The sequence below is a fragment of the Coregonus lavaretus genome (genome assembly GCF_964263955.1).
Source record: "Coregonus lavaretus genome assembly, chromosome: 18".
Classification (NCBI taxonomy): Eukaryota; Metazoa; Chordata; class Actinopteri; order Salmoniformes; family Salmonidae; genus Coregonus; species Coregonus lavaretus.
Genome location: NC_140005.1, coordinates 5,479,110 through 5,501,619, shown reverse-complemented (window position 1 = coordinate 5,501,619; position 22,510 = coordinate 5,479,110). Strand labels below are relative to the sequence as shown.

The following is a 22,510-nucleotide window of genomic DNA, read 5'->3' as shown; positions in this document are numbered from 1 at the left end:
CAAGCGTATTGCCTGCCTTGTGAGTAGGGGGGGACGGTGAGAGGGTGAGGTCAAAAGAGGAGAGGAGTGGAAAGAAGGAGGCAGAGAGAAATGAGTCAAAGGTAGACGTAGGGAGGTTGAAGTCACCCAGAACTGTGAGGGGTGAACCATCCTCAGGAAAGGAACTTATCAAGGCGTCAAGCTCATTGACTTAATAGTGATACTAACTTACTCCACCCTAATAAAAATAGCACATTGCCAAAACAAACAAAACTCCCATTTCTTCCTTCTTTTAAATCTCCATATCTCCCTTCTCAGTCTCTAGTGCCTGAGATGGTGGTACGGCTTTTGACAATATTCCATGTAACTCTTTTGCAGAGAAATCTTTCAGCCCCAGGAACCGTTCCGCCGCAACCACAAGGACTTCTATCTTCCTAGATATTTTCTCCACCTTGGCAGTGCCATTAATCACCATGGCGATAATGGCCATCTTCCTCTCCACCGAAAAGATCTGACAGAGTACTTCTTCTTTCCTTAAAGTTTTATAGCAGACTACACCTATTGGTATATTGCCGCCACCTACTGTATGGGGTATTGAAACAAACAAAACAATTATATATTTCATTGCGGGAAGGGGGGAGGACCCGAGATAATACACAATACACAAATAAATCAAACAACCATCCCACTCCTTCAGTCACATTCAAATCACATCCTTACACAGGCTCAGGTGCCTATGAGGAAGGAGTATTCATCGACAGGATTCCTTGTAATGCCTCTGCAGAAAAGTCCCTGAGTCCCAAAAAACGCTCAGCCGCACTCACAATGATGCCTATTTTCTCAGATTTCCTCTCCGTTTGCGCTGTGCAGTTGATAACCAAAGTAATAAACACAACAAAGTCCACCTTAACATGCAACATGTCAGGATCCCTCTGACAAGGAATATCATCTTGTGTCTCTACTCCTACTATCATTAAAAAAAAATTGTTTAAACCTTTATTTAACTAGGCAAGTCAGTTAAGAACACATTCTTATTGACAATGACGGCCTACACCGGCCAAACCCAAACCCAAACCCGGACGACGCTGGGCCAATTGTGCGCCGCCCTATGGGACTCCCAATCACGGCCGGTTGTGATACAGCCTGGAATCGAACCAGGGGGTCTGTAGTGACGCCTCAAGCTGCGCCACTCGGGAGCCCATTACTTCTTCAACTTCAGCCTTTCTTCTACTTTTCTCAACGCCTCCTAACGGGACACTTTAGACATTCAGGTGCATGGTTCAGCTGGCATACAATACTCCTCCCGCCTACATACACATGACCAAATAATTTACATTTGTCACACTGTGAGGCCAAAGATTTCTATAACTAACCTAAGTTAGACCATAGCTTGTCATTTCCAATGGGAGCAAATGACCTCTGAAACCCCGCCCCCCCCTCCCACAAGGCCTGAACTCTAGCCCAAAAATGGTTTTTCGCAGCAAGATCGGAGTTGCCACATTTTTCGAATAAACCCTTTTTCCAGAACGTTATGGAGCGAATTAAGCAGGAATATTGACTTATTTTTTAACAATGTAGGCTAAGAAGCAAAATTAGGTTTTCTATCAAAATTATGATTCTTGCGAGTTTAAGAATATGTCGCAAGAGAAAAGATAAATCGCCCTTACTAAACTCTCCAGATAATTTCCCATCAATGAATGTCGATTCAACTTTTTTGACTGCTATGATTACGCAATAAGGCCCTAGGACCTGTGGTACAGTGCATTGGGAAAGTATTCAGACCCCTTTACTTTTTCCACATTTTGTTACGTTACAGCCTTATTCTAAAATGGATTAAATCATTTTTTCCCCTCAACAATCTACACACAATACCCCATATTGACAAAGCAAAAACAGGTTTTTAAACATTTTTGCAAATGTATCATAAATACAAAATGGGAAATATCACATTTACATAAGTATTCAGACCCTTTCCTCAGTACTTTGTTTAAGCACCTTTGGCAGCGAATACAGCCTTGAGTCTTCTTGGGTATGACGCTACAAGCTTGGCACACGTGTATTTGGAGAGTTTCTCCCATTCTTCTCTGGAGGTCCTCTCAAGCTCTGTCAAGTTGGATGGGGAGCATTGCTGCACAGCTATTTTCAGGTCTCTCCAGAGATGTTCGATCGGGTTCAAGTCCGGGCTCTGGCTGGGCCACTCAAGGACATTCAGAGACGTGTCCCGAAGCCACACCTGCATTGTCTTGACTGTGTGCTTTGGATCGTTGTCCTGTTGGAAGGTGAACATTCGCCCCAGTCTGAGGTCCTGAGTCGTCTTGAGCAGGTTTTCATCAAGGATCTCTCTGTACTTTTCTCCGTTCATCTTTCCCTCGATCCTGATTAGTCTCGTAGTCCCTGCCGCTGAAAGATATCCCCACAGCATGATGCTGCCACCACCATGCTTCACCGTAGGGATGGTGCCAGGTTTCCTCCAGATGTGACACTTCGCATTCAGGCCAAAGAGTTCAATCTTGTTTTCATCAGACCAGAGTATCTTGTTTCTCATGGTCTGAGAGTCCTTTAGGTGCCTTTTGGCAAACTCCAAGCGGGCTGTCATGTGCCTTTTACTGAGGAGTGGCTTCCATCTGGCCACTCTACCATAAAGGCCTGATTGGTGGAGTGCTGCAGAGATGGTTGTGCTTCTGGAAGGTTCTCCCATCTTCACAGAGGAACTCTGGAGCTCTGTCAGAATGACCATCGGGTTCTTGGTCACCTCCCTGACCAAGGCCCTTCTCCCCTGATTGCTCAGTTTGGCCGGGCGGCCAGCTCTAGGAAGAGTCTTTGTGGTCCAAACTTCTTCCCTTTAAGAATGATGGAGGCCACTGTGTTCTTGGGGACTTTCAATGCAGCAGAATTGTTTTGCTACCCTTCCCCAGATCTGTGCCTCAACCTCATGGCTTGGTTTTTGCTCTGACATGCACTGTCAACTGTGGGACCTTATATAGACAGGTGTGTGCCTTTGCAAATCATGTCCAATCAATTTGTAGAAACATCTCAAGGATGATCAGTTGAAACAGGATGCACCTGAGCTCAATTTCGAGTCTCATAGCAAAGGGTCTGAATACTTATGTAAATAAGGTATTACTGTTTTTTATTTTGAATACATTTGCAAAACATTCTAAATACCTGTTTTCACTTCATCATTATGAGGTTTTGTGTGTAGATTGATGAGGAAAAAAAATATTTCAAAATTTTAGAATAAGGCTGTAATGTAACAAAATATGGAAAAAGGGAAGGGGTCTGAATACTTTCCGAATGCACTGTATATGGCCAATATACCACGGCTAAGGGCTGTTCTTAGGACACAGTGCCTGGACACAGCCCTTAGCCGTGGTATATTGGCCATATACCATAAACCTCTGAGGTGCTTATTGCTATTATAAACTGGCTACCAAAGTAATTAGAACAGTAAAAATATTATTTTTGTCATTTCCGTGGTACATGGTCTGATATACCATGTCTTTCAACCAATCAGCATTCAGGGCTCAAAACACCCAGTGTATAATTGAATCTCGAAATCTCTGCAAGAAACACTTGGAGGAACTTTTAAAAAACGAATGTTAGCCAGATGTTAAGACTATAAATGGCCTATTGATTGACTTATTTCAATGGGCATAGGCCGCTAACTAAAATGTGGGTTTATAATTGCAATTAAACTTTGCCATGGTTTGCTGAACTAGTTCCTGATAGGCCAACATCTTATTTCAGGGAAAAGTCCACAATGAAACTGACACTAAATGTGGAGAATGATACATTTGACCATGATCACAATTGATAACTTTCAATTGAATTAACTAAACATGGCCATTAATAATTGCTCTCAACACACACACACACCCCTCCGGCCCTCCCTCCCCCTCCCCACCATTCACTCACTCACTCACAGCCTGCTCACTGCCTGATAGTCAGCAGTAGGTAACAGTGAAATCATATATATATATATACACTACCAGTCAAAAGTTTTAGAACAACTACTCATTCAAGGGTTTTTCTTTATTTTTACTATTTTCTACATTGTAGAATAATAGTGAAGACATCAAAACTATGAAATAATACATATGGAATCATGTAGTAACCAAAAAAGCGTTTTAAAAAATCAAAATATATTTTATATTTGAGATTCTTCAAATAGCCACCCGTTTCCTTGATGACAGCTTTGCACGCCTTTGGCATTCTCTCAACCAGCTTCATGAGGTAGTCACCTGGAATAAATTTCAATTAACAGGTGTGCCTTGTTAAAAGTTAATTTGTGGAATTTCTTTCCTTCTTAATGCGTTTGAGCCCATCAGTTGTGTTGTGACAAAGTAGGGGGGGTATACAGAAGATAGCCCTATTTGGCAAAAGACCAAGTCCATATTATGGCAAGAACAGCTCAAATAAGCAAAGAGAAATGACAGTCCATCATTACTTTAAGACATGAAGGTCAGTCAACACAGAACATTTCAAGAACTCTGAAAGTTTCTTCAAGTGCAGTCGCAAAAACGATCAAACGCTATGATGAAACTGGCTCTCATGAGGACCGCCACAGGAATGGAAGACCCAGAGTTACCTCTGCTGCAGAGGATAAGTTCATTAGAGTCACCAGCCTCAGAAATTGCAGCCCAAATAAATGCTTCACAGAGTTCAAGTAACAGACACATCTCAACATCAACTGTTCGGACGGGACTGTGTGAAACAGGCCTTCATGGTCGAATTGCTGAAAAGAAACCACTACTAAAGGACACCAATAAGAAGAAGAGATTTGCTTGGGCCAAGAAACACGAGCAATGGACATTAGACTGGTGGAAATTTGTCCTTTGGTCTGGAGTCCAAATTTGAGATTTTTGGTTCCAACCGCTGTGTCTTTGTGAGACGCAGAGTAGGTGAACGCATGTGTGGTTCCCACCATGAAGCATGGAGGAGGAGGTGTGATGATGTGGGGGTGCTTTGCTGGTGACACTGTAAGTGATTTATTTAGAATTCAAGGCATACTTAACCAGCATGGCTACCACAGCATTCTGCAGCGATACGCCATCCCATCTGATTTGCGCTTAGTGTGACTATCATTTGTTTTTCAACAGGACAATGACCCACCACACCTCCAGGCTGTGTAAGGGCTATTTTAGCAAGAAGGACAGTGATGGAGTGCTGCATCAGATGACCTGGCCTCCACAATCACCTGACCTCAACCCAATTGAGATGGTTTGGGATGAGTGGGACCGCAGAGTGAAGGAAAAGCAGCCAAAAGTGCTCAGCATTTGTGGGAACTCCTTCAAGACTGTTGGAAAAGCATTCCAGGTGAAGCTGGGTGAAAGAATGCCAAGTGTGTGCAAAGCTGTCATCAAGGCAAAGGGTGGCTACTTTGAAGAATCTCAAATATAAAATATATTTTGATTTGTTTAACACTTTTTTGGTTACTGCATGATTCCATGTGTTATTTCAGAGTTTTGATGTCTACACAATTATTTTACAATGTAGATATTGGTAAAAATAAAGAAAAACCCTTGAATGAGTAGGTGTGTCCAAACTTTTGACTGGTACTGTATATATATATATATTTTGTATTAAATGCCATTGAGGCGGTGGTGCAATTTAGAAGTAGGCCAAAAACTTGTTTTATCGTCTTTGTCTAAGATATCCGATATACAGCCCTGACTTTTGCCACTTCCATCTCCTTCACCCTTACAGGGCACTCCATGAATTCAGGATCATGATCTTCACCAGTTGCAACACCCTATATGCTGATCTTCAGTGTACTCCATCCTTACGCAAACATTTGCAACATAGCCAAAACCTTTGCAGTTTTTGCACTGGTGGTTTGGGGAAGAATGCTCTTACTGCATACCTTACATATCCTAGCTTCACATGTGTAGGGAGGTGCTCTTTATCAAAAAACAATAGAACTGATATACATTTTTTTCTCCGTTCACCATTCTGATCAGGCGACTGGCACTAACTACACCTTGGATTCTATTCTTGAGGTATTCAGTCTCTACTTCCATAGACATCCTGGAGATGACTCCTTTAACAGGGTCCCTGCTCCGAAGTTCAAAGCATATTACTTCGGAAATTCGCGATTCTTGCGAGTCCTACTGCAATTTTCTTCTGTTCTTCAGAATACAATTAATCAGAACGAGCCCACTCCTGGTCACTCTGATTGAATCCACTATTCGTAAACAGAAAGAGCTCCCCCTTCTGGTCACTCTGATTGAATCCACTATTCGTAAACAGAAAGAGCGCCCCCTTCTGGTCACTCTGATTAATCCACTATTCGTAAACAGAAAGAGCGCCCCCTTCTGGTCACTTTGACTCCACTTTTCACAGTCCATGCTTCACCTTCTCTGAAACCTCACTGATCTCCCAGATAACATTCCTTATTCAGATCTCCCAGATAACATTCCTTATTCAGATCTCCCAGATAACATTCCTTATTCAGATCTCCCAGATAACATTCCTTATTCAGATCTCCCAGATAACATTCCTTATTCAGATCTCCCAGATAACATTCCTTATTCAGATCTCCCCGATAACATTCCTTATTCAGATCTCCCAGATAACATTCCTTATTCAGATCTCCCAGATAACATTCCTTATTCAGATCTCCCAGATAACATTTCTTATTCAGATCTCCCAGATAACATTCCTTATTCAGATCTCCCAGATAACATTCCTTATTCAGATCTCCCAGATAACATTCCTTATTCAGATCTCCCAGATAACATTCCTTATTCAGATCTCCCAGATAACATTCCTTATTCAGATCTCCCAGATAACATTTCTTATTCAGATCTCCCAGATAACATTCCTTATTCAGATCTCCCAGATAACATTCCTTATTCATATAACATTCCTTATTCAGATCTCCCAGATAACATTTCTTATTCAGAAAATGCAGCCCAAGAAGAAACAATCCTTATCCACAATACTATCATCATTCACTCCAATTTTAGACAACTTTCTTTTTGCTCCATTCTTTGATACTACTGTTTTCCATTCATCAACTAAGTTATGATGAACTTCACAGGGTGGTGAAAGTGCTCAGGGTGATGAACTTGTTGCTCCTTTCTAATAAAAATCAAGGGTCTTATTCTGGTGATACGATGATCGATGCTTGACTGACGTTTCACAAATAAAAAATATTCTCGCCCTTATCCATAATAATCTCATCACGTAGACTAGCTAACACGCACAGCCTATCCGCACAGTATCTGCGAGCTGTAGAGTTTATATTTTATTCGGTACATGAAGACTTAAGCGAAAAAGTACATTTTGTGTGCACTATGTCATCACACACTGATTCTTATCCAGCAGTCCGTTTGGTGGAAACATACCACTGGTCGGAAAATGCACATCTTTTCTTTATGTGGATTCTAGAATATTTGCATGAAAATATGTCACCAATTGGATGGAAACCCAGCTTCTGGTGGAAAATGTACATATTGTTTTCATGGGGATTCTAGAATATTCCCATGAAAATCTGTCGCCAACTGGATGGAAATCTATTGACTGCCAACTATGGGCCACTTGACAACAAATGGCTTAAAGGATGGCTAAAGAAACTGCTCATCATAGGCTGTGTTTACACAGGCAACCTAATTCTGAACTTTTTCCACTAATTGGTCTTTTTTGACTAATCAGTTCTTAAAAAGATCTGGTGTGAAAAGACCAGTTAGTGGAAAAAATATCAGATCTGGGCTGCCTGTGTAAACACAGGCTTAGAAATACTCTGGCTAAAGTCACTCCTTTTTGTGTGTAAACAAAATATTGTTTATTTTGAGGACTTCACACTTTCGAATGAGAATAATCCAGTATCACATTTTGTTATTAATAAAATGACCACAACCTGAGTTAAGTATTATGCCCTGTGATTCACACTCCCGCACACAGGTGGCGTCCGTCTGTCTACGGTTGTGTAGTTTGAAACTCGCCTAGTCTGTCGAAAAAGGAAATGCGCGAATTGCCATCGCGTTTCTTTTGGAGGAGAGATCAATGCATAAATAACACTTTATTCGTTAAACAATAAACACATAGGTTAATCCAGTTTTTAAAAAGCATTTATGATTCCGTTTTAGCGAAGCAAGGCCTCAGGTAAGAGCCCTCCTCTGGAGAAGTATTGTGTTGCAGCAGGGCAAATGGCCAGGCAAGGCCTACTGTTAGCTAGCTAACGTTGGTTAATGTTACTCAACTCATAGCTAAAGTTAACAAACAATACATTGAAAAACTGTCACCACATACGTTTTCTAATAACAAAATAGGGAAATATATAGCTACCTAACGTTAGCTAAACCAAATGTTCTGTAGCAATCATTAGCTAGCTAGCGGGAAATGGTGGCTTAAACCTGCACAAATTCAGGTATGTCCCTCCCGGTTTCGTTTGCTTTGTTACTTGGAGTGTATTCATAACGCCGATTTGTTGTAAAACGTGTTGCAACAGAAACAGTTTACTCCAAACCGAAAACGGTCTGCAACGAAAACGAGTTTCCATTGGACAAATTCAGGTAGCTAGGTCCCTCCCCGTTTCGTTCGATTTGATCTGTTTGCGTCCGTTTGGTTATTAAAAATTAAACGGTTTCCCTTGTAAGAAATAATGAATACACCCCAGTATCTGGGCAGAGGAGGAGACAATGACTACGACTAATGTCCTCTCTAGCCCAGTTAGCTACCATTAATTTACTGGCGCCACGCCCGGTATTTACTTCCCAAAAATGTCTAAATAAAAAATGTACAAGCAACCGAAAAAAAATCCCTTGACTGGAAAGATTCTGTATTATTTGTGACCAAGTATGTACGCCATGCGCCAAATGAATCTACATTTATTGGGAGGTGAAGAAAATGTGAATTTGGCTCAAGCGCCCTTTCCAGACAATTATTTTTCAGTTGCTTGTAAATGTTCATTTAGACATTTTTGGGAAGTACATATACCGGGCGTGGCGTAGCTAACTGGGCTAGAGAGGTGACTCGTCATATTCATTATCTCCTCCTCTGCCCCAGATACTGGTTCAGCTAAAAACCAAAACCCCAATAAAAGCTAGCTACCTTGCAATTTTAGACTTTATTTCTTAGCTTAGCCAGCTGAGGCCCCATACAGTGAACTAAATTAGCATATCAACGTTGATCAAATGACTGGCTACCTCAGAAAACAATGGATGTGTGCACTAACTAGATAGCAAACCACCAAATGACATAACAGTCCTGTATTTCACACAGGCTTTTTTCTTTTACAGGTTGTTTATCTGGTCTTTAATTTAGGACAGCGAGGATAACGAGCCTGCTACTCTCCTTCCACACTGAGCCCAAGCCTATACTGACTGGGTCCTGGTTGTGACAAAGGAGTTCCCTGGGCACCGCAGGAGAGATGGCATCAGTGAAAGAAAGCAGTCAAACACTCCGGCTGAATATCATCACAAAAGATGTAGAAGAGGAGGTGAAGATTTGGGAATGTGATGATTACCCAGGTAACAGAGCAGGGTTTATCATGGGCATCAAATCACATTTTATTGGTCACATACACGTGTTTAGCAGATGTTATTGCAGGTGTAGCGAAATGCTTGTACTTCTAGCTCCGACAGTGCAGTAATATCTAACAATTTCACAACATATACCCAATACACACAAATCTAAGTTAGGGATTAATTAAGAATATATGCATATGTGGACGAGCGATATCAGAGCGGCATGGACTAAGATACAGTAGAATTGTATAGAATACAGTATGTACATATGAGATGAGTAATGCAAGACATGTAAACATTATTAAAGTGACTAAGATACCGTAGAATAGTATAGAATACAGTATGTACATATGAGATGAGGAATGCAAGATATGTAAACATTATTCAAGTGGCTAGTGTTCCATTTCTTAAAGTGGCCAGTGATTTCTAGTCTATGTCTATAGGCAGCAGCCTCTAATGTGCTAGTGATGGCTGTTTAAAAGTCTGATGGCCTTGAGATAGAAGCTGTTTTTCAGTCTCTCGGTCCCAGCTTTGATGCACCTGTACTGACCTCGCCTTCTGGATGATAGTGGGGCTCGGGTGGTTGATGTCCTTGATGATCTTTTTGGCCTTCCTGTGACATCGGGTGCTGTAGGTGTCCTGGAGGGCGGGTAGTTTGCCCCCGGTAATGCGTTGGGCAGACCGCACCACCCTCTGGAGAGCCCTGCGGTTGCGGGCGGTGCAGTTGCCTACCAGGCGGTGATACAGCCCGACAGGATGCTCTCAATTGTGCATCTGTAAAAGTTTGTGAGGGCTTTAGGTGCCAAGCCAAATTTATTTAGCCTTCTGAGGTTGAAGAGGCTCTGTTGCACCTTCTTCACCACACCGTCTGTGTGGGTGGTCCATTTCAGTTTGTCAGTGATGTGTACGCCAAGGAACTTGAAGCTTTCCACCTTCACTGCAGTCCCATCGATGTGGATAGGGGGGTGCACCCTCTGCCGTTTCCTGAAGTCCACGATCATCTCCTTTGTTTTGTTGACGTTGAGTGAGGGGTTATTTACCTGGCACCACACTCCCAGAGCCCTCACCTCCTCCCTGTAGGCGGTCTCGTCATTGTTGGTAATCAAGCCTACTACTGTTGTGTCGTCTGCAAACTTGATGATTGAGTTGGAGGCGTGCTTGGCCACGCAGTCATGGGTGAACAGGGAGTACAGGAGTGGGCTGAGCACGCACCCTTGTGAGGCCCCAGTGTTGAGGATCAGCGAAGTGGAGGTGTTGTTTCCTACCTTCACCACCTGGGTGGGTCCGTCAGGAGGTCCAGGACCCAGTTGCACAGGGCGGGGTTCAGACCCAGGGCCTCAAGCTTAATGATGAGCTTGGAGGGTACTATGGTGTTGAATGCTGAGCTATAGTCAATGAACAGCATTCTTACATAGGTTTTCCTCTTGTCCAGATGGGATAGGGCAGAGTGATGGCGATTGCATCGTCTGTGGATCTATTGGGGCTGTAAGCAAATTGAAGTGGGTCTATCTAGGGTGACAGGTAAGGTAGAGGTGATATGATCCTTGACTCTTAAAGCACTTCATGATGAGAGGTGAGGGCTACGGGGCGATAGTCGTTTAGTTCAGTTACCTTTGCTTTCTTGGGTACAGGAACAATGGTGGCCATCTTGAAGCATGTGGGGAGAGCCCAGGTAACAGAGCAGGGTTTATCATGGGAATGTGATCATTACCCAGGTAACAGCAGGGTTTATCATGGGAATGTGATCACATTACCCAGGTAACAGAGCAGGGTTTATCATGGGAATGTGATCATTACCCAGGTAACAGAGCAGGGTTTATCATGGGAATGTGATCATTACCCAGGTAACAGCAGGGTTTATCATGGGAATGTGATCATTACCCAGGTAAGAGAGCAGGGTTTATCATGGGAATGTGATCATTACCCAGGTAACAGCAGGGTTTATCATGGGAATGTGATGATTACCCAGGTAACAGCAGGGTTTATCATGGGAATGTGATGATTACCCAGGTAAGAGAGCAGGGTTTATCATGGGAATGTGATGATTACCCAGGTAAGAGAGCAGGGTTTATCATGGGAATGTGATCATTACCCAGGTAACAGAGCAGGGTTTATCATGGGAATGTGATCATTACCCAGGTAACAGCAGGGTTTATCATGGGAATGTGATCATTACCCAGGTAAGAGAGCAGGGTTTATCATGGGAATGTGATGATTACCCAGGTAACAGCAGGGTTTATCATGGGAATGTGATCATTACCCAGGTAACAGCAGGGATTATCAAAAGTGGTTACAACCAAGGTAGGACGGCAGGGGTGTATTTGTTAGGCCCAGACTGTAGCAAAACATTTGGTCTGTTGCAAAACGTTTTGCAATGGAAACCGTTTACTCCAGAGATCATCAACTAGATTCTGCCACGGGCCAATTTATTTTCTTGAGCGGATGGCCAGGGGAACACAATTACAAATAATTTGTAGACCGTAAATTGACGCAAGAAGCCCAAACAGATATTTGACTAAAACCTTGCTTACATTTGTATACAATCACATACAGTATATCTCTATAATGCGTTGGAATACTTTGTAACAGATTTCCAAAATTGAAATCACTTGGAGCTGATTTGTTGGTGTTTTTACAATATTTTATGTCAAAAAATAGTTTTTTGCTCAGAACTTGGGGGGCCAAATAAAATAACCGCCAGTTGGGGAACCCTGGTTGACTCTAAACGTTAAACGTTCTGAAATGTCAATTAGTTTATTTGGACACATTTCAGGTCGGTCCCTCCCTGTTTCATTGCGTTTGCTTCTGTTTGCTTCCGTTTGGTTCCTTGAATAAACGTTTTCCATTGCAAAATGTTTTGCAACAGGGCCAAACTATTTGCTACCGTGTGCGCTAATGATAACACCCAATGTTTATCAACAGCTGTTACACCAGTGTTGTTCTGGTCCTCAAGGGCCACACTGTCTGCTGGTTTTCATACATTACTTTTAGTCAGAGACAGATTGGTTACATTATTTTTAAGATGCTATCCAATGTTTCACTTAGGACACCTGGGGCTGTTGTGGATCGTGCCAGGCAGATTAAAGGACATACTGGGTTATTTAGTTGCTCGCCAACCACTTTGTTACATGGTTTTAGTATTTTATTTTATTTCCTCAAGTCAATGCAAGATGACATAATTTCAATACTATAGTTTAGCTGTTTACACGTTTTCCTGTTCTCATTCACACAGGAGAGAGTCCAGAGATGGCGTCAGTAAAGATGGCAGACAGCGGTCAAACACTGGGGCTGAATGTCACCATTAAAGAGGAGGAGGAGGAAGATATTGGGGAATCTGTTGATGGTGGTAAGAGCAGGTTTTCTCTATTTTCTTAGGCCTGACAGATGATCCAGGAACACATTAGTTGACATCACCGTTTTAAAGTCCCACTCCAGCTGTTTTTGAACTTTTCGCGTTCAAAAACGAAATTCCAAGGATAAATGCAGTAAAGTGCACACATTTTGAGGTTATGAGCAATAGTTTTTTTGTTTGTTGTTGACACAGTTGTGAAATTCAAAGGTTTGGCAATTCAAGGAGCTGGCCTGGTGATGCACTCTGATGTCATCGGCTTCCTCCATTGCTTGCGGGAACAATAGAGGACAATTGGCCACTTGACAAGAAATGTCCCGAAACGATGGCTAGAGAAACTGCTCATCATAGGCTGTGTTTACACAGGCGACCTAATTCTGATCTTTTTCTACTAATTGTTACTTTTTGACTAATCAGATCAGTTCTTGAAAAGATCTGATGTGTTGTTAAGTAAATCAGGTGCTACAGGCTGTAGGGAGGCTGGAGTGGGTCTTCAACACTAGAACCGCTAAAGCGAACGATGCATAATTACAATTGAAGTCGGAAGTTTACATACACTTAGGTTGGAGTCATTAAAACTTGTATTTCAACCACTCCATACATTTATTGTTAACAAACTATAGTTTTGGCAAGTCGGTTAGGACATCTACTTTGTGCATGACACAAGTAATTTTTCCAACAATTGTTTACAGACCGATTATTTCACTTATAATTCACTGTATCACAATTTCAGTGGGTCAGAAGTTTACATACACTAAGTTGACTGTGCATTTAAACAGCTTGAAAAATTCCAGAAAATGATGTCATGGCTTTAGAAGCTTCTGAGTCAATTGGAGGTGTACCTGTGGATGTATTTCAAGGCCTACCTTCAAACTCAGTGCCTCTTTGCTTGACATCATGGAAAAATCAAAAGAAATCAGCCAAGACCTCAGAAAATAAATTGTCTGGTTCATCCTTGGGAGCAATTTCCAATCGCCTGAAGGTACCACGTTCATCTGTACAAACAATAGTACGCAAGTATAAACACCATGGGACCACGCAGCCGTCATACCGCTCAGGAAGGAGACGCGTTCTGTCTCCTAGAGATGAATGTACTTTGGTGCGAAAAGTACAAATCAATCCCAGAACAACAGCGAAGGACCTTGTGAAGATGCTGGAGGAAACAGGTACAAAAGTATCTATATCCACAGTAAAACGAGTCCTACATCGACATAACCTGAAAGGCCGCTCAGCAAGGAAGAAGCCACTGCTCCAAAACCGCCATAAAAAAGCCAGACTATGATTTGCAACTGCACATGGGGACAAAGATCGTACTTTTTGGAGAAATGTCCTCTGGTCTGATGAAACAAAAATAGAACTGTTTGGCCATATTGACCATCGTTATGGTTGGAGGAAAAAGTGTGTGGCTTGCAAGCCGAAGAACACCATCCCAACCGTGAAGCACGGGAGTGGCAGCATCATGCTGTGGGGGTGCTTTGCTGCAGGAGGGACTGGTGCACTTCACAAAATAGATGGCATCATGAGGAAGGAAAATTATGTGAATATATTGAAGCAACATCTCAAGACATCAGTCAGGAAGTTAAAAGCTTGGTCGCAAATGGGTCTTCCAAATGGGCAATGACCCCAAGCATACTAACAAAGTTGTGGCAAAATGGCTTAAGGACAACAAAGTCAAGGTATTGGAGTGGCCATCACAAAGCCCTGACCTCAATCCTATAGAACATTTGTGGGCAGAACTGAAAAAGCGTGTGCGAGCAAGGAGGCCTACAAAACCTTACTCAGTTACACCAGCTCTGTCAGGAGGAATGGGCCAAAATTCACCCAACTTATTGTGGGACGCTTGTGGAAGGCTACGCGAAACGTTTGACCCAAGTTAAACAATTTAAAGGCAATGCTACCAAATACTAATTGAGTGTATGTAAACTTCTGACCCACTGGGAATGTGATGAAAGAAATACAAGCTGAAATAAATCATTCTCTCTACTATTATTCTGACATTTCACATTCTTAAAATAAGGTGGTGATCCTAACTGACCTAAGACAGGGAGTTTTTACTAGGATTAACTGTCAGGAATTGTGAAAAACTGAGTTTGAATGTATTTGGCTAAGGTGTATGTAAACTTCCAACTTCAACTGTATATTCTAATTATAATCTCCAAATGGTATGTAACCTGATATCAGTCCACCAAATCCAAGCAGTTTTATCAGTCTACTCTGGCCTACTTGGAGTGCACCGTGTGAGCGGCAGGTAGCTTAGTGGTTAAGAGCGTTGTGCCAGTAACCGAAAGGTCGCTGGTTTTATCCCCGAGCCGACTAGGTGAAAAATCTGTCGATGTGCCCTTGAGCAAGGCACTTAACCCTAATTGCTCCTGTAAGTCGCTCTGGATAAGAGTGTCTGCTAAATAAAAAAATAAAAAAACATTAAAAATTGGTTGGGGTATTTTGGGGGTGTTTAAAAAAACAAAAAAAACAAAACATGTTGTTGTTATAAAAAATAAGCTGTTACCGTGTTCCATAACATTTATTGAACACTTGAATTTTGGTGTTTTTAGTGGTTTCGTTTTTACATATTTCCTACAGTAACAAACTGATAAATACTATTGTGCTTGAAATTTAAATAGAAATCATATTCTAATGTTACCTTAGACCTTCATAAACAACCAAATTATTATTTTTGTGAAAGCATATATGAAATGTATAAATGACACTGTTAGAATGTTGCAGTCAGAATGACTGCTCATTAGCTTGAAGGGGGGGGGTTCCTCGAGGCCCAGCGGTTCTAATGTTAAAGGTGCTTGCCAACGGTATTGTCTTCCATAGAACATAGACTTCCTTACAAATGAAGAGTAAGTGAATGTAACATTAGTTCCAAGCAGAGAAACCTACTCTAGCCATTTCAGTACTGCTTTATTGGGCACATTGCTTTCTTTTAATTTGATGCAAAAAATTATGCATTTGTTTTGCACCAGCTCACTTGTTGTTCTGTTGTCATTTATACAGGAGACACCCCTAACTCCTCTGACCAAGTTGAGACATTTCCTGCATCAGGGAAGCAACATAAGGAAGTGGGCAAAGCTAAGAGGTCTCACCACTGTCCTCACTGTGAGAAGAGTTTCCCATTCCTATCATATCTTGAAAGACACCTGCGAAAACATTCCGGAGAGAAGCCTTATTCCTGCCCTGACTGTGGGATGAGTTTCTCTCAACTGAGTGGCTTGAACGTGCACCAGCGATCACACACTGGAGAAAAGCCTCATCATTGTCCTCACTGTGAGGAGAGTTTCCCATTCCCATCATATCTTGAAAGACACTTGCGAAAACATTCTGGAGAAAAGCCATATTCCTGCTCTGTCTGTGGGATGAGTTTCTCTCAACGCAGTGGCTTGAATGTGCACCAGCGATCACACACTGGAGAGAAGCCTCACCACTGTCCTCACTGTGAGGAGAGTTTCCCATTCCCATCATATCTTGAAAGACACCTGCGAAAACATTCTGGAGAGAAGCCATATTCCTGCTCTGTCTGTGGGATGAGTTTCTCTCAACTGAGTGGCTTGAACGTGCACCAGCGGACACACACTGGAGAGAAGCCTCACCATTGTCCTCACTGTGAGGAGAGTTTCCCATTCCCATCATATCTTGAAAGACACCTGCGAAAACATTCTGGAGAGAAGCCATATTCCTGCTCTGTCTGTGGGATGAGTTTCTCTCAACTGAGTGGCTTGAACGGGCACAAGCGAGCACACACTGGAGAGAAGCCTCACCACTGTCCTCACTGTGAGAAGAGTTTCCCATTCCCATCATATCTTGAAATACACCTGCGGAAACATTCTGGAGAGAAGCCTTACTCCTGCTCTGACTGTGGGAAATGCTTCACAACATCAAGTCATCTAACCTCTCATCGGATAACTCACACAGGGGAGAAGCCTTACTCCTGCTCTGACTGTGGGAAGAGTTTCCCATTCCCATCATATCTTGAAAGACACCTGCGGAAACATTCTGGAGAGAAGCCTTACTCCTGCTCCGACTGTGGGAAATGCTTCACCACATCAAGCAACCTAACACTTCATCAGAGTGCACACAGGGGACAAGCCTTACTCCTGATCTGACTGTGTGGAAGAATCTCTCGACTGGACAGCCTAAAACTTCACCAGCAAACACACAGGAGAGAAACCCTACTCCTGCTCTGGCTGTGGGGAAGGGTTTCACCTCACCAAGTCATCTAACCGTTCATAAGAGAGTGCACACAGGAGAAAAGCCTTATCAATGTTCTGAATGTGGGGAGAGCTTCTCTTAAGTGGGTAGCTTCAAACACCACCAGCGAATACGTACAGGAGAGAAACCGTACTCTGTCCCGACGGTCAGAATTGCTGTGAGAAGTGCTTCACCTCATTGAATCAGCCAACTGTTCATCATAGCACTATATCTGCTGCGTCTTTGGTGATAAATGACATTGTAAATGACATTGTGCTGCCCTTTTTATAGACCTGTGGAAGGCTTTCGACTATGTTGACCATTATTAATTGGTAGACTATCTTAAATTGGCCTGGGTCAGGCAGCTTGCATTTGGTTTGAAAACAACCTGACAGACAGGACACTTCTGATGGTGTTAAGTAAAGTTTCCTTTAGTAAATAAGGTGTCCCCCAAGGGTCGATTTTGGGCCCTGTACTTTTTACTATCTATATAAACAATATTGGTTTGTAAGAAATTGTAACCTCCACTTGTATGTGGACGATACTGTAGTGTATTCTGTTGCTCCTTCTGTCGACAAGGCTCTTCCAGAACTATAATCTGCCTTTCATGCTTTGCAGAAAGCCTTTGTTGGTACTTAATGCAGGTAACCAGATATGTTATTTTCCAAAACACTTAAAAATGTATCTGATGTTTTATGCATATATTCATTGGATGGTGCCCACATTGAGTGTCCCCGCTTATAATAATAAAAATAATAATACATGGGACTTATTTTCAATGAGCTTGTGTTGATGCCGGAGAGTAGTGTGTTGCAGTAGTCGAGACGGGAGATCCTTGGATGAGGGTTTCAGCGGCAGAACTGCAGAGAAAGGACCTGACTTTGGCAATATTGTGGAGGTGGAAGAATGAAGATTTGACAGTATGTCGGATGTAGTGGTCGAAAGAGGGTGCAGTCCAGGATGACACCAAGGTTGCATGTTCAGGGTGAGGCAGAGACAATGGTATCATCAATGGTTAGGTTGACAATTTCGCTGAGTATGGTTTTGGTGCCTATGAGGAGGAGTTCAGTTTTGTCACTGTTTAGCTTGAGGAAGTTATTGCATCCAGGTATTTATTTCAGAGATGGAGGATTCAATGTGGCTCGAGAAGGGATTTGGTGCTGAGGTAGATCTGGGTATTTTCGGCATAGCAGTGGATGTTGAAGTGATGGAGTATCTGACCAAGGGGGAGGGTGTAGATGAAGAGTCCAGAACAGAGCCCTGAGGGTCACCCTGTGTAATTGCAGCTGTTTGAGGTATGGCCATTTGAGGGAGATGTAGTGGGTCCGGTTGGTGAGGTATGATTTTAGCCAGGAGAGTGCCCTCAACACCAAGACCCTCTAGCCTGGTGAGCAGGACTTGATGGCTCACCGTGTCAAAGGCGGCACTCAGGTCGAGGAGAATCAGGATGTTGAGGGCACCAGCATCAGCAGAGGTCAGGAGGTCATTGATGACTTTTGAGGAGGGTCGTTTCAGTACTGTGGAGGGGGAGCGAACCAGACTGGACGAATAGGTTATTTGTTCAGGAGGTGGGTTTGTAGTGGAGAGGCAACTGGCCTTTTTCAAGGGTTTTAGTGAGAAAGAGGAGGTTGGAGATGGGACGATAGTTGTTGAGGATGATCTAGTCCGGGCTTCTTTAGGATGGGGTTGACTGCAGCTGTTTTGTAGATGGAAGGGACAGCTCCATGGGCGAGAGAGAGAGGTTGATGTGGGTGAGATATGGACAGAGAGCAGGCAGGCAGGCATGCTGTGATGAGAACAGTGGGGAGAGGATCCAGGGAGCAGGTTGTAGTCTTGGATGACATGACGAGTTTTGAGATATAGGGAGAGTCAATGGGGGCCGAATGTGGAGAGCCGGGTTTCAGGAGTAACAGTTGGGAGGTTGACAGGGGGGAGGGGCGGCTGAGGCAGATTGATCAGTGAGTGATGAGTTTATTTTGGTGATCTTGTCCTTGAAAAAAACTGAAGGAGTTCAGTCAAGGGAGTAGAGAATATGTGGTCATGGGGCTGAAGTAGTTTCCTGACAGTGGGGAACAGAGTCTGGTTGTTCTTATAGAAGGTGTTGGTGAAGTAGGCGGACCCGGCAGCACTGATTGCATCTCTGTAGTTGGAGAGGCGGAGTTTGCAGGCCTCAGCGTGGACGGTGAGCCCAGACTCCCTGCTCAGGCGCTCCAGGTGGCAGCCAGCTTGTTTCAGGGCACGAAGCTCATGGGTCAGTGGTCAACCAGGGGGAGGAGGATGAGACGGGTTTAGTTTGGAGGGAGGCCAGAGAGTTCAGGGGGACGAATAGATGCAGTGTTTAATTGGGCTGCAGAGGTCACCAGGAGAGAAGCATAAGGCCTGTCTGCATTCTGTTGTCCAGTCGGCAGCCGTCAACTTCCTGACAGGTGAGCGTCGCTTCTTTTTTCCAGCGTGGAACCTTGTGTCCAGTAGTCAATGCAAAGAGAGGCTTTGCGATTGGTCGAGCAACCTTCAATGAACTGTTGGTAATACACCAGCATCCCAAGGAATGACCTCCATTTCTTCTGAGCTGGAATGTCAGTGCCATCTTCCATCAGATCAGCTTCTGTTACTCCTGTAATGGCCCTCGCCTTCAAAGGGTCTGTAGCTACATCATCCGCACTAATGATATGCCCCAGAAACTGGCATATGACTTAACGCACATTGTCCAGCTCATTCTTTACAGACCATCACTGAGCACACAGGAGCCTTGGTAGATCTGCGGAGAATAAAGTCTCCCAAAATTCTAAAAATTATTGAGGTGATCTCTTAACGATGGCTTAACATGACTAAGGACATGAAATCAACATGAAAAATGTTGTTGCTAACAGTGTGTAAAAGGTTTGATACATATTTGAATTAAATCTATTAAAGATTCTATATGGAACTCTTTAAGTTTGGTCAATTCTGTAACAATTGGATTGGAAAAGTATTCATCCCCCTTGGCGTTTTTTCCTATTTTGTTGCATTACAACCTGTAATTTAAATTAATTTTTATTTGGATTTCATGTAATTGGCATACACAAAATAGTCCAAATTGATGAAGTGGAATGAAAAAAATATTTTTTTGCAAGAAATTCTAAAAATAAAATAATGGAAAAGTGGTGCATTCATATGTAATCACCCCCTTTGCTATGAAGCCCCAAAATAAGATCTGGTGCAACCAATTACCTTCAGAAGTCACATAATTAGTTAAATAATGTCCACCTGTGTGCAATCTAAGTGTCACATGATCTGTCACATGATCTCAGTATATATACACCTGTTCTGAAAGGCCCCAAAGTCTGCAACACCACTAAGCAAGGGGCACCATGAAGACCAAGGAGCTCTCCAAACAGGTCAGGGACCAAGTTGTGGAGAAGTACAGATCAGGGTTGGGTTATAAAAAACTATCTAAAACTTTGAACATCCCACAGAGAACCATTATTAAAAAATGGAAAGACTATGGCACCACAACAAACCTACCAAACCCACCAAAATTCACGGACCAGCCAAGGAGGGCATTAATCAGAGAGGCAACAAAGAGCCCAAAGATAACCCTGAAGGAGCTGCAAAGCAATGGGAGGGGGTAGGCACGCCGGCGGAGGACCAGGAGGTTGAACTCAGATCACTATTGAGGACTTATTCTTTCTAGAAGTCCATACCTTGTAAACTAGCTATAGCCAGCAGATCCCTGTGTGTGCAGCAGAATACAGAGATGGAACTCTCAACCTCAGGCCACAAAAGAAGATGCCAGGAGGACAAGGTCGTTGATTCGGCTCCCCAGCAGAGGAAGACATTAGATGTATTGGACAATAACATTGATACTAATTCTGAAGAAGAGGAGACTAAGATTGGTCTATGGTAAGAGAAGGTTTTAATCTACAGTGGTTGGCCATTCTCAAGTTATTACCTCTCATAAGTCTTATGAAATTAAATAGTGCATAGTTAGTAAACCATTTGATGGCAAGGAATTGGACGAAATATGATGTATCACTTTTGCCCTCTATTATAACCCATTTCACTCCGTCATTAAAATTATTTTTTGTCATTTAGCAGACGCTCTTATCCAGAGCGACTTGAGTGCATACATTTATTTTTAATTTTTATACTGGCCCTCCGTGTGAATCGAACCCACAACGCTGGCGTGGCAAGCGTCATGCTCTACCGACTGAGCTACACGCTCATGTACAGGCTACTTAAATGCATTGATTTGTATAAACCACCAACTGACATGCTGTTCTGACGTCATTCACACATTATATTCAGGTCCAGGATCCAGAGATGACATCAGTGAAACGAACACAAAAGTCTTCGTTAAAGATGAATAGGAAAAGATCGGAAGATTTGTTCATGGTACAGAACAGGTTTTATTTAGTGGTTTGACGTTCCCATGTTATCTCTCATTTTCAATGAGCCAGCTTTCTCAGCTGTTTTAAATATTAGAAAGTTCCCATAGAAGGAATGAATAATGGAACACCCTACACTATCCACATCTGGGATCGTCTTTGAATACAGGAAATTGAAGTAATATAATACAGCATCTGATAAAGATATAAACTACAAATAAGCTATACTATTCAAGTGTGGGAATGTTTTAAAAATAATGTGTTTATTTTAGTATATACCTGTATATATTGATAAGATGGTATAAGATGGAAGGACAAAAAAAATAATGAAATAATAAATCCCCAAATACAAGGAGCTGGAACACGAAAGTACTAAAAGGCCCGAAATTAGGAATCAACAAAGGTGGAAATAAACACTATAAATAAATGACATAGAAGGTATGGGGGGGAGAGAGTGTGTATGGGGGAGAGTGTATGTGGGGGAGAGAGTGTATGTGGGGGAGAGTGTGTATGTGGGGGAGAGTGTGTAGGTGGGGGAGGGTGTGTATGTGGGGGAGAGAGTGTATGTGGGGGAGAGAGTGTATGTGGGGGAGAGAGTGTATGTGGGGGAGAGAGTGTAGGTGGGGGAGAGTGTGTATGTGGGGGGGAGAGTGTATGTGGGGGAGAGTGTGTATGTGGGGGAGAGTGTGTATGTGGGGGAGAGAGTGTATGTGGGAGAGTGTGTAGGTGGGGGAGAGTGTTTAGGTGGGGGAGTGTGTATGTGGGGGAGAGTGTGTATGTGGGGGAGAGAGTGTATGTGGGGGAGAGTGTGTATGTGTGGATTTTCTATTGGGTTCAGGTCTGGAGACTGGCTAGGCCACTCCAGGACCTTGAGATGCTTCTTACGGAGCTACTCCTTAGTTGCCCTGGCTATGTGTTTCGGGTCGATGTCATGCTGGAAGACCCAGCCAGGACCCATCTTCAATGCTCTTACTGAGGGAAGGAGGTTGTTGGCCAAGATCTCGTGATATATGGCCCCATCCATCCTCCCCTCAATACGGTGCAGTCGTCCTGTCCCCTTTGCAGAAAAGCATCCCCAAAGAATGATGTTTCCACCTCCATACTTCACGGTTGGGATGGTGTTCTTGGGGTTGTACTCATCCTTCTTCTTCCTC

At 42.9% G+C, this 22,510-nt stretch overlaps 1 protein-coding gene across 2 annotated transcripts; it reads left to right on the top strand.

Moving 5' to 3' along the window:
• The first annotated feature begins 7,932 nt into the window (after positions 1–7,932).
• LOC311145244 (uncharacterized protein) lies at positions 7,933–19,107 on the top strand. Of its 2 annotated transcripts, none has more exons than XM_084181478.1 (4): positions 7,933–8,085; positions 9,222–9,452; positions 12,682–12,795; positions 15,799–19,107. In XM_084181478.1, exons 2-4 carry the CDS (start codon positions 9,353–9,355, stop codon positions 16,902–16,904), a joined length of 1,320 nt encoding a protein of 439 aa, XP_084037604.1. In that variant the 5' UTR covers positions 7,933–8,085; positions 9,222–9,352; the 3' UTR covers positions 16,905–19,107. The 2 variants fall into 2 exon arrangements, with proteins under 2 accessions (XP_084037604.1, XP_084037605.1); XM_084181479.1 differs by having other exon boundaries at positions 7,976–8,085; positions 9,205–9,452.
• The last annotated feature ends 3,403 nt before the right edge of the window (positions 19,108–22,510 follow it).

Bases quoted from the DNA above. Each gene is read 5' to 3' on its own strand.
- LOC311145244 (XM_084181478.1), top strand. From the start codon at position 9,353: ATGGCATCAGTGAAAGAAAGCAGTCAAACACTCCGGCTGAATATCATC. The intron at 9,453-12,681 runs GTAACAGAGCAG...TCATTCACACAG, and splicing joins GGAATGTGATGATTACCCAG to GAGAGAGTCCAGAGATGGCG. The intron at 12,796-15,798 runs GTAAGAGCAGGT...TCATTTATACAG, and splicing joins TGGGGAATCTGTTGATGGTG to GAGACACCCCTAACTCCTCT.